Source organism: Schistocerca nitens, chromosome 1, assembly GCF_023898315.1.
Source record: "Schistocerca nitens isolate TAMUIC-IGC-003100 chromosome 1, iqSchNite1.1, whole genome shotgun sequence".
NCBI lineage: Eukaryota > Metazoa > Arthropoda > Insecta > Orthoptera > Acrididae > Schistocerca > Schistocerca nitens.
Genome location: NC_064614.1, coordinates 539994540 through 540006937, shown reverse-complemented (window position 1 = coordinate 540006937; position 12398 = coordinate 539994540). Strand labels below are relative to the sequence as shown.

At 42.1% G+C, this 12398-nt stretch overlaps 1 protein-coding gene across 6 annotated transcripts in view; it reads right to left on the bottom strand.

The window, feature by feature from the left end:
* Positions 1–12398, bottom strand: part of LOC126253797 (ATP-binding cassette sub-family C member 5-like) — a 546227-nt gene that overhangs the window by 106499 nt on the left and 427330 nt on the right. For all 6 annotated transcript variants that reach the window (XM_049955254.1, XM_049955255.1, XM_049955256.1 and 3 more), the window contains one exon: positions 3304–3488. In XM_049955254.1, the coding sequence (XP_049811211.1) occupies positions 3304–3488 (185 nt within the window). The remainder of the gene's footprint in view (positions 1–3303; positions 3489–12398) is intronic.

The window sequence follows — 12398 nt, the reverse complement described above, 5'->3', positions numbered from 1 at the left end:
AACAATTGAAGACGGCTACTCAGATTGTCTCCTATGTTGTTAATATAGATCAGGCACAATAGAGGGCCTATAACACTTCCTTGGGGAACGCCAGATATTACTTCTGTTTTACTCAGTGACATTCTGTCTATTACTACAAACTGTAACCTTTCTGACAGGAAATCACGAATCCAGTCACACAACTGAGGCCATACTCCATAGGTAGGTACGCAGTTTGGTTAGAAGACACTTGTGAGGAACGGTGTCAATAGCCTTCTGGAAATCTAAAAATATGGAATCAATTTCACATCATCTGTCTATAGCACTTATTACTTCATGAGTATAAAGAGCTAGTTGTGTTTCACAAGAATGATATTTTCTGAATCTGTGCTGACTATATGTCAATAAATCATTTTCTTCGAGGTACTTAATAATATATGAATACAGTAAAAGTTCTAAAACCCTACTGCAAATTGACGTTAGTGATATAAGCCTGTAATTCAGTGGATTACTCCTACTTCCCTTTTTGGGTATTGGTGGGACTTGAGCAATTTTCCAGTCTTTAGGTACGGATCTTTCTGTGAGCGAGTGGTTGTATATAATTGCTAAATATGGAGCTATTTTATCAGCATACTCTGAGAGGAACCTGACTGGTATACAATCTGGACCGGAGGCCTTGCCTTTATTAAGTGATTTAAGCTGCTTTGTTACACCGAGGATATCTACTTCTATGTTTCTCATCTTGGCAGTTGTTCTTGATTGGAATTCAGAAATATTTACTTCATCCTCTTTGGTGAAGGAGTTTCAGAAAACCGTGTTTAATAACTCTGCTTTAATGGCACTGTCATCAGTGACTTCACAGTTGTTATTGCACAGTGAAAGTGTTGGCTGCGTCTTGCCACTGGTTTGCTTTATGTATGACCAGAATCTCTTTTGGTTTTCTGCCAGATTTCGAGACAGAATTTCGTTGTGGAAATTATTAAAAGCATCTCGCATTGAAGTACGCGCTATATTTCGAGCTTCTGTAAAACTTTGCCAAACACAGTTTTAGCAGTTATGCTATCCATTTGAAAATAAATTAAAGAAAAGTTACAATATTTATCTAGAACAGACTGGCAGTTATTTTACCCTAATTTGGCAGAATTTTTGATTTTGTCTGAAGACAAGAAATGATTACCTGCTACAAGTTTAACATATCAAGTAATTCCTACAAGTGATGCTATGGTATTTGCACAATACATCACCTTGCATTGGTCATTGAGAAAAAGTAATGCATGTATTATTCAGTTATCAGTATTCAGCCTCAATATTGTCATCAGTATTATTCAGTCATGTCTTAGTCTGTTGGTTTCACCCACAGTAACTATTCCAAAACCAATGACTAATGGACATCACATATGCATAGACATGCAGATTGTAAATAAACTTACCTCTCATGATATGTATCCATCATCACAAATTGACAAAGCTTTTGACTGCCTGGTAAAATGGAAGTTGTTTACTATTCTTGACACATTTGGTGGCTATTGTCAGATGCTGATAGTTACCAAAAATAGATAGCAGACAGCTTTCATAGTACTAGCAGGCCACTAGGAATGTATAGATGCATTTTGGAATTCAAAGCACAATGATTATGTTTATGACATTTGCCAACTGGATTTCATGAGGTTTGTGATTAACAATGTGTCTGGTTTATCTTGATGACATAATTGTCTTTCCCAGCTCACTGGAGGAACATGCTAGCCATATAAGGAGCTTGTTAACCTGTATTAACAATGTTAACTGGTATCTGAAATTAGGTAAGTGTTTCATTGGACAATCACAAGTGCTGCATCTTTGTCATGCAATTTCTGCAGGTGATGTGTGATCAGATACAGACTGATGGATACAGTGAAACTTTTTTACAGCAGTGAGAAATCTCAAAGAATTGCAGTGGTTCCTTGGATTAGCCAATTAGTAACGGTGCTTTGTGGAAAATTATGCACCATCATGAAGCCCTGAACTACATTATGGAAGAAAGGAATCCCTTCTGCATGGTTGATAGGAAGCAAAAGGACTACGACAGAATGAAATAAAATGTTGATGTAATCATCTATTTGAACTTATCCAGATTTTGAGGAGCCATTTATCCTTTTGTATGTTGTCAGTGACTGTCCTCTAGGCTGCATTTTCCCTCAAATGCAGGGTGGCAATGAGAAAGCAATTAGTTATGCATCATTATGCAAGCTGAATCTGGCTGAGCAGAATAAAAGCCCACTGAAAAGGAGATTCTCTCACTGGTCTATGGCACCCATTATTTAATATACCTTTACAATTGGCATCTCAGACCATGGTGCTTCCGTATGTTATTAAATTTAAAGAATCCCAGCAATAGCCTCATTACACTGTCACTAAAGCTCAGTGAAAAAACTATGAAGTGAAAGATGAAGCTGATAAGCTTAATCCGAATACTGATGACTTAAACTGGAAAAGAAAAGTGCTGCAAGTGGAAAAAAATACTTATTAGTGAGCTAAAAGAAGCACAAATTACAGACAATTAATGTTATACCTTTTCTACTAAACCTGATTTTATTGAGACAGATGATGTTCTCTAAAGGAAGACAGAACTCCGGAACTGAATGGGAGTTCTAAGGCCCTGCTGAAATGTATTTGGCAACAATGTCATGAAAGTATTTGTGTATTTCACAATCACAAATGAGCCACACATGCCCTTCCTTGTCAGTACATTATTGTGGACAGTAAATCCTCACTGTGCAAAATGGTTGACCAGACAGTATTCTTCAGTTCGTTCTAGAATATGACAATAGTTATTCTTTGCGACAGTGTCAGTTTCATGAACCAATTTCACCTTGGCAACTGGTGACATGATCTTGCTATGGGGTTTAACTCAATGTGAGGTGCATGAGGTTTTGGTTTGTGGCTTTTCTCTTTTTTGACACTGATGCTGATAGCCATAGCAGTTACTTCCAATATTCTTGTGTGCTGGCATGTACACAGACACCAGTTTCACACCACATGGACCTCATCTAACATTCATTCTTACATAAACACTTTATAGAGATGGGCTTCTGCCTGCAGGCAACCCTTCTTTCTTTGGCAGTCTCCCATGTAGCCCTTAAAATTTTACAAATTTCTATGTGAAAGTTTCAAAGGAAATTATCATTATATTTACTAGTTGTCCAACTCTCATCCTGTCCTGACACACGTTCGGTGAATAGGATCTGTGCAAGAGCACAAAAATCCAACTAGTTGTCACCTGAGCTTTTAAAAACATTAACTGTAAACAATAAATTTTACAAGATAATATGAAAAGATTCAACTTACCCTAAGGTATGAGTTGATTCTTTCAACTGAAATGAAACGCATTTCTGTTTCAGAGACAAGACGAACTGTATATTGGAAAATTCCACTGATGTGAGCTGAGTAAGATAATGCCAGGCCTGACAGAGCAGGTGGAATCACATCTCGGAATGCTATTACAAAGCAGGAAGTGAGACACACAGCAACCACTAAAAAAATAAATAAATAAATAATAAATAAATAAATAAATAAATAAATAATAATAATAATAAATAAATAAATAAAAACAACAAAAAAAACAAACAAACAAATACTAATGATCAAAATGGGTTTGATTTATCATATTTTTGCAAAACAGTAAAATGAAAGTATCATGGAATTCAAGTATATAAACAGCCCAATAGACATTCAATTACTGATTATATAATAATATATCTAAAAACAAAGATGATGTGACTTACCAAAACGAAAGCGCTGGCAGGTCGATAGACACACAAACAAACACAAACATACACACAAAATTCTAGCTTTCGCAACCAACGATTGCTTCGTCAGGAAAGAGGGAAGGAGAGGGAAAGACGAAAGGATGTGGGTTTCAAGGGAGAGGGTAAGGAGTCATTCCAATCCCGGGAGCGGAAAGACTTACCTTAGGGGGAAAAAAGGACGGGTATACACTCGCCCACACACACATATCCATCCACACATATACAGACACAAGCAGACATACTCAAAGACAAAGAGTTTAGGCAGAGATGTCAGTCGAGGCAGAAGTGCAGAGGCAAACATGTTGTTGAATGACAGGTGAGGTATGAGTGGCGGCAACTTGAAATTAGCGTAGATTGAGGCCTGGTGGGTAACGGGAAGAGAGGATATATGGAAGAGCAAGTTCCCATCTCCGGAGTTCGGATAGGTTGGTGTTAGTGGGAAGTATCCAGATAACCCGGACGGTGTAACACTGTGCCAAGATGTGCTGGCCGTGCACCAAGGCATGTTTAGCCACAGGGTGATCTTCATTACCAACAAACACTGTCTGCCTGTGTCCATTCATGCGAATGGACAGTTTGTTGATGGTCATTCCCACATAGAATGCATCACAGTGTAGGCAGGTCAGTTGGTAAATCAAGTGGGTGCTTTCACATGTGGCTCTGCCTTTGATCGTGTACACCTTCCGGGTTACAGGACTGGAGTAGGTGGTGGTGGGAGGGTGCATGGGACAGGTTTTACACCGGGGGCGGTTACAAGGGTAGGAGCCAGAGGGTAGGGAAGGTGATTTGGAGATTTCATATGGATGAACTAACAGGTTACAAAGGTTAGGTGGATGGCGGAAAGACACTCTTGGTGGAGTGGGGAGGATTTCATGAAGGATGGATCTCATTTCAGGGCAGGATTTGAGGAAGTCGTATCCCTGCTGGAGAGGCACATTCAGAGTCTGGTCCAGTCCCGGAAAGTATCCTGTCACAAGTGGGGCACTTTTGTGGTTCTTCTGTGGGAGGTTCTGGGTTTGAGGGGATGAGGAAGTGGCTCTGGTTATTTGCTTCTGTACCAGGTCGGTTGGTAAGTCACATCATCTTTGTTTTTAGATATATTTTTCCCACGTGGAATGTTTCCCTCTATTATATTCATATGATTATATAATAAGCTATATACACAACCTACATCAGCTGTAGAAGGAGACACGAGATCTATTCCTTGATATATTTAGTAGCTATTGTGCATCTTCTGCTCCAATTTTTTGTGTTTTATGAAGCAAGTTTTTATATACGCTATTTCTTGAGAATACGATATACTAGTACTGAGCCGGCCCAGACAGCTGTGCATATTAAAGTGCTGCTTCATGAATGGGGAGGCACACCCAGCCATGGATTGAACCTGCCCCGTGGATTAACCATGAGGGCTGGTGAGCTGTCCAGCCTGGATGTGGTTTTTAGGTAGTCTCTCACATATGACTAGGTTAATACTGGGTTGGTACCCTTGTTCCATCTTGGTTACATAATTCGCAACCATTTAGAACAACTTTTGTTCACTTTCACATGAATACCACAACATACAGACAATTGGGGTACACATATTCCATCCTGGGGGGGGGGGGGGGGGTAATAAGGTAAACATGATTGACATCCGGCCACCTCTTAAATCAACAATGTCAAATTCATTAACAACCATGCCAATCGTGCATCATTCTGGGACACAAGCACAAGAAAAAAAAGATGATGGCATCTGGACACCTCTTAAAACAACAATGTCAAATCCATTAATAATCATGCCAATCCTGCATCAATCTGGGACACAAGCACAAGAAAAAAAAGATGATGATATAACAGTACTGAAAGTGTAAGGAGCATTGAGGATGCTAGTAAATGAAAACAACAGTTAAGTAGCAGTAGTACCAAAGGAGGCCAAGTGACTTTCTTAAAATCAGCAACTTTTTTCCTAAAAATTCTACACACATCTTAACAAATCTAGAAGTGATTTTGACACTGATGAGCCAAAACATTTTACCACCTGCTTGATGGCATGCTGGTTCACCTTCAGAACACAATACAACAATGATTCTGGATGGCATGGTTTCCGCAAGCCCTTGGTAGGTTTCCATTGGTATATGAATGTAGGTATATATGCACATGTCACGCAATTCCCATAAATTATGGGCCAGTGCATTGTGGGCATGGAGCTGATGCTTTATAGAATGCCATATGTGTTTCATCAGATTCAGCTCAGGAGAATTTGGTGGCCAAGATGCCAACTAGAGTTCAGTATTGTGTTTACGAAACCATTCTAGCAAGATTCTGACCTTATGACATGGCCAATTAGTGATGCAGGTGGTTCACAATAATGTTCACGTAGTTCACAGCAGTCATGGTGCCTTCAGTTTCTACCATAGGTATCAGGGAGCCCAGCTGAACGTCCTTCACAGCATAATACTGTTCGCACCTGGCAGCAGCTGTGATGAAGTGCATATTTTGAGCAGTCGTTGGCCTTGATCAGGGTGTATCCGGACACAACCGTCAACCTGGTGTAACAAAAAATGTTATTTGTTTGAACGAGCAACACATTTCCATTGATCCATAGTCCAATTTCAAGGTCCCTGTGCCCATTATAATGTAACTGGCATAGTCATTGGATAAATATGAGAACATTTAGGGATCATTTGCTGTGGAGCCTCATGTTCAACAATGTGCACTGAATGGTGTGCTCCAAAACTCATGTGCCTACAACAACATTGTACTTTTCCTTCACGTCTGCCACAGTCTGCTGCTCATCCTGCTTTTACTGAATGTGCCAGCCTCCAATCTCCATGTTCTATGATGAGTTGTGGACATCCAACAACTTGTCTCCTATTTGCGGCTTCCCCATCCTTCAAGTATGTTCCATAGATTCTCATAACAGTAGCACATGGACAGCTGACCAACTTCATTTCCGAGGTGCTCGTTCCCAGGTGCTAGGCCACAACAAACTGCCCTCTGTAAAAAGTCACTGGATTCCCCCTTTTGTGGCCCATATCATCATTAGAATGTTCCTCATTTGTCTCTGTTTTAATTGTGTGTTTTCCTTAGCACATTACATGTCCCCAATGCTACCAGGTAGCACTGAGCTTTGTGGAATACAGTATTCATGATGTTTTGCCTCATCGGTGTTTAATTATCAGTGAAATTAAGTTATCACTAATCACAATTTGTTATTAGTATTCTGTAATGGGTACTTCAGCCTGTTAATGTGGAACTTGACTGGTTCCACATCCCTAAAGGCTCTCCTTAATGATAAGATTTACAGGATATGATGTCTGAATCAATGAAATAATTGGAGGGGGTAGGGGGCAGTGGAAGTGGGGTAGAGGTGGAGGATGTCTATGATAGAAATGTTGAAAACTTATTAATATACTCTGAGGAAGGTAAATAATTCCACCAAGTTACAGAATTATTTCTGCTTAATGCATACACCTTTCCATAAGGCAACACAAAGAAAATAACGAAGACAGAAATTTTTTGTGAAGCAGGAATATGATATAATTAACTGGTTGGTCATAGCTTTTTTACTGTACAAAATGAAGTGTTATTAAGACATTGCATTTGAATACAAGGTGTACAACTTTGCTTCTGCCATTTCTCCCCCAACATTTGAGGCTTTAATCAAACAAATTGGTTACATATGTATCATTCAAAGTATTTTCAATCACTGGCTACTACTTTCTCCCATCTTTCGGGCAGTGTACGAATCCCGCATCGAAAAAATTGTACATCTTTTGAAGTGATCCATGAATCGATCCAATCTGTGACTTCTTCATGAGATCGGAAGTATTGGTCAGCCAGGCCATGTGCCATTGATCTAAACAGGTGATAGTCAGAGGGAGCAATGTATTGAGAATACGGCGAGTGGGGTAGGACTTCCCATTTTAATGTTTCCAAGTACGTTTTGGCCTCTTTTGCAATGTGGGGTTGAGCGTTGTCGTGCTGCAAAATCACTTTATCGTGCATCATGCTGTATTGTGGCCATTTGTCTTTTAATGCTCTGCTCAAACGCATTAATTGCATTTGATAACAAGAACCTGTGATTGTTTCACTTGGTTTTAACACCTCATAGTACATGACGCTGAGCTGGTCCCGCACAAATGCAGAGCATGATCTTGGAGCTGTGAATATTCAGTTTGGCCATCAATGTGGAACCATGGCTGGGATAGCTCCATGATTTTTTGCATTTAGAGTTTTCATAATGAACCCATATTTCATCTCCGTTCACAATGTGATACAGAAATCTGTTCCATATTTGCCTCTGAAGCAACTGTTCACACACGCAAAAATGCCGTTCAACATCTCTTGGTTTCAGCTCATATGGGACCTAAGTTCCTTCTTTCTGAATCATGCCTATAGCCTTGAGATGTTTTGAAATGGCTTGCTGTGTCACTCCTAATAATTGTGCCAATTTTTCTTGAGTTTGATGTGAGTCTTCACTCAACAATGTCTCCAATTCTGCATCTTCAAAAACATTCTCTCTTCCGCCACTATGCCGGTCTACAACGTTAAAATCACCGTTCTTGAAATGTTGAAACCACTCACGACACGTTCTTCCACTAATAGCGTCGTTACCATACGTACTTGAGAGCATTTGATGAGTCTCAGCTGGTGGTGGTGGTTAGTGTTTAACGTCTCGTCGACAACGAGGTCATTAGAGACGGAGCGCAAGCTCGGGTTACGGAAGGATTGGGAAGGAAATCGGCCGTGCCCTTTCAAAGGAACCATCCCGGCATTTGCCTGAAACGATTTATGGAAATCACGGAAAACCTAAATCAGGATGGCCGGAGACGGGATTGAACCGTCGTCCTCCCGAATGCGAGTCCAGTGTGCTAACCACTGCGCCACCTCGCTCGGTGAGACTCAACTGCTCCTTTCTTCATAGTGAAACAAAACAGTAACACCTCACGCAAATGATGAGAATTAGGTTCGTAAACTGACATATCAATTAAGAACAACTTTATGATGCAGACACATATTGACTAATGTTTGAATGAGGCTATGTTGACCAAGGTCCAAGCTAACTGCCTGATGTATGTGATCTGTTTCTTTCGACTGCTACTTACCATTGTCGCCACCTATCAGCAAATGGCACAAGCAAAGATGTACACTTTGTACGATTATGGGTCTGTAAGGTCATGTTGTGAGTAAGATAACTATAATAGGGAGAAATGTTCAATGCTGAGTGGTCACTATTTTGTTGTGGACATTCCTCTCCATAGAAATACTGTTGAAAACTATAAATTACTTAAAAAAGAAAACAATCAATTATTGATAAAATTATTTAATTGATGATATGAATATAATAGAGGGAAACATTACACGTGGGAAAAATATATTTAAAAACAAAGATGATGTGACTTACCATACGAAAGCACTGGCAGGTCGATAGATACACAAACAAACACATACATACACACAAAATTCAAGCTTTCGCAACCAATGGTTGCTTCATCAGGAAAGAGGGAAGGAGAGGGAAAGATGAAAGGATGTGGGTTTTAAGGGAGAGGTTAAGGAGTCATTCCAATCCCGGGAGTAGAAAGACTTACCTTAGGGGGAAAAAAGGACAGATATACACTCGCACACACACCACATATCCATCCGCACATACACAGACACAAGCAGACATTTGTAAATGCAAAGAGTTTGGGCAGAGATGTCGGTCGAGGCGGAAGTACAGAGGCAAACATGTTGTTGAAAGACAGGTGAGGTATGAGCGGCGGCAATTTGAAATTAGCGGAGGTTGAGGCCTGGCGGATAACGAGAAGAGAGGATATACTGAAGGGCAAATTCCCATCTCCGGAGTTCTGACAGGTTGGTGTTAGTGGGAAGTATCCAGATAACCCGGACGGTGTAACACTGTGCCAAGATGTGCTGGCCGTGCACCAAGGCATGTTTAGCCACAGGGTGATCCTCGTTACCAACAAACACTGTCTGCCTGTGTCCATTCATGCGAATGGACAGTTTGTTGCTGGTCATTCCCACATAGAAAGTTTCACAGTGTAGGCAGGTCAGTTGGTAAATCACGTGGGTGCTTTCACACGTGGCTCTGCCTTTGATCGTGTACACCTTCCGGGTTACAGGACTGGAGTAGGTGGTGGTGGGAGGGTGCATTGGACAGGTTTTACACCGCGGGCGGTTACAAGGGTAGGAGCCAGAGGGTAAGGAAGGTGGTTTGGGGATTTCATACGGATGAACTAAGAGGTTACGAAGGTTAGGTGGATGGCGGAAAGACACTCTTGGTGGAGTGGGGAGGATTTCATGAAGGATGGTTCTCATTTCAGGGCAGGATTTGAGGAAGTCGTATCCCTGCTGGAGAGCCACATTCAGAGTCTGGTCCAGTCCCAGAAAGTATCCTGTCACAAGTGGGGCACTTTTGTGGTTCTTCTGAGGGAGGTTCTGGGTTTGAGGGGATGAGGAAGTGGCTCTGGTTATTTGCTTCTCTACCAGGTTGGGAGGGTAGTTGCGGGATGTGAGAGCTGTTTTCATGTTGTTGGTGTAATGGTTCAGGGATTCCGGACTGGAGCAAATTCGTTTGCCACGAAGACCTAGGCTGTAGGGAAGGGACTGTTTGATGTGGAATGGGTGGCAGCTGTCATAATGGAGCTACTGTTGCTTGTTGGTGGGTTTGATGTGGACGGACGTGTGAAGCTGGCCATTGGACAGATGGAGGTCAACGTCAAGGAAAGTGGCATGGGATTTGGAGTAGGACCAGGTGAATCTGATGGAACCAAAGGAGTTGAGGTTGGAGAGGAAATTCTGGATTCTTCTTCACTGTGAGTCCAGATCATGAAGATGTCATCAATAAATCTGTACCAAACTTTGGGTTGGCAGGCCTGGGTAACCAAGAAGGCTTCCTCTAAGTGACCCATGAATAGGTTGGCATACGAGGGGGTCATCCTGGTACCCATGGCTGTTCCCTTTAATTGTTGGTATGTCTGGCCTTCAAAAGTGAAGAAGTTGTGGGTCAGGATGAAGCTGGCTAAGGTAATGAGGAAAGAGGTTTTAGGTAGGGTGGCAGGTGATCGGCGTGAAAGGAAGTGCTCCATCGCAGCAAGGCCCTGGACGTGCAGAATATTTGTGTATAAGGAAGTGGCATCAATGGTTACAAGGATGGTTTCCGGGGGTAATAGACTGGGTAAGGATTCCAAGCGTTCGAGAAAGTGGTTGGTGTCTTTGATGAAGGATGGGAGACTGCATGTAATGGGTTGAAGGTGTTGATCTACGTAGGCAGAGATACGTTCTGTGGGGGCTTGGTAACCAGCTACAATGGGGCGGCCGGGATGATTGGGTTTGTGAATTTTAGGAAGAAGGTAGAAGGTAGGGGTGCGGGGTGTCGGTGGGGTCAGGAGGTTGATGGAGTCAGGTGAAAGGTTTTGTAGGGGGCCTAAGGTTCTGAAGATTCCTTGAAGCTCCGCCTGGACATCGGGAATGGGATTACCTTGGCAAACTTTGTATGTAGTGTTGTCTGAAAGCTGACGCAGTCCCTCAGCCACATACTCCCGACGATCAAGTACCACGGTCGTGGAACCCTTGTCCGCCGGAAGAATGACGATGGATCGGTCAGCCTTCAGATCACGGATAGCTTGGGCTTCAGCAGTGGTGGTGTTGGGAGTAGGATTAAGGTTTTTTAAGAAGGATTGAGAAGCAAGGCTGGAAGTCAGAAATTCCTGGAAGGTTTGGAAAGGGTGATTTTGAGGAAGAGGAGGTGGGTCCCGCTGTGACGGAGGATGGAACTTTTCCAGGCAGGGTTCAATTTGGTTAGTGTCTTGGGGAGTTGGATCATTAGGAGTAGGATTAGGATCATTTTTCTTCGTGGCAAAGTGATATTTCCAGCAGAGAGTACGAGTGTAGGGCAGTAAATCTTTGACTAGGACTGTTTGGTTGAATCTGGGAGTGGGGCTGTAGGTGAGGCCTTTGGATAGGACAGAGGTTTTGGATTGGGAGAGAGGTTTGGAGGAAAGGTTAACAACTGAATTAGGATGTTGTGGTTCCAGATTGTGTTGATTGGAATTTTGAGGTTTTGGAGGGAGTGGAGCTGGAAGTGGGAGATTGAGTAGATGGGAGAGACTGGGTTTGTGTGCAATGAGAGGAGGTTGAGGTTTGCTGGAAAGGTTGTGAAGGGTGAGTGAGTTGCCTTTCCGGAGGTGGGAAACCAGGAGATTGAATAGTTTTTTGAGGTGGAGGGTGGCATGTTGTTCTAATTTGATGTTGGCCTCAACTTTCACTACACATAATTACCCCACCAGCCTAGTTAACAAGCAGATTTCTAAGGCCATAACATCTAATCCTGATACTGCTGATCCCTACACAAAACAGCTTAAGAGCACACCACTGGTGACTCAGTATTATCCTGGTCTGGAATGTGTTAATCAGCTACTTCGACAGGGCCATGACTTCCTAAAATCATGCCCTGAAATGAGATCCATTCTGTCTGGAATTCTGCCCACCACAACTAGAATAGCTTTCCATCATTATCCCAATCTCCGCAATATTCTTGTCAGACCCAAAGCTCCTTCTGTACCCATCTCCCTTACCTATGGCTCCTGATGATGATGATGATGATGTTTGGTTTGTGGGGCGCTCAACTGCGTGGTTATCAGCGCCCGTACA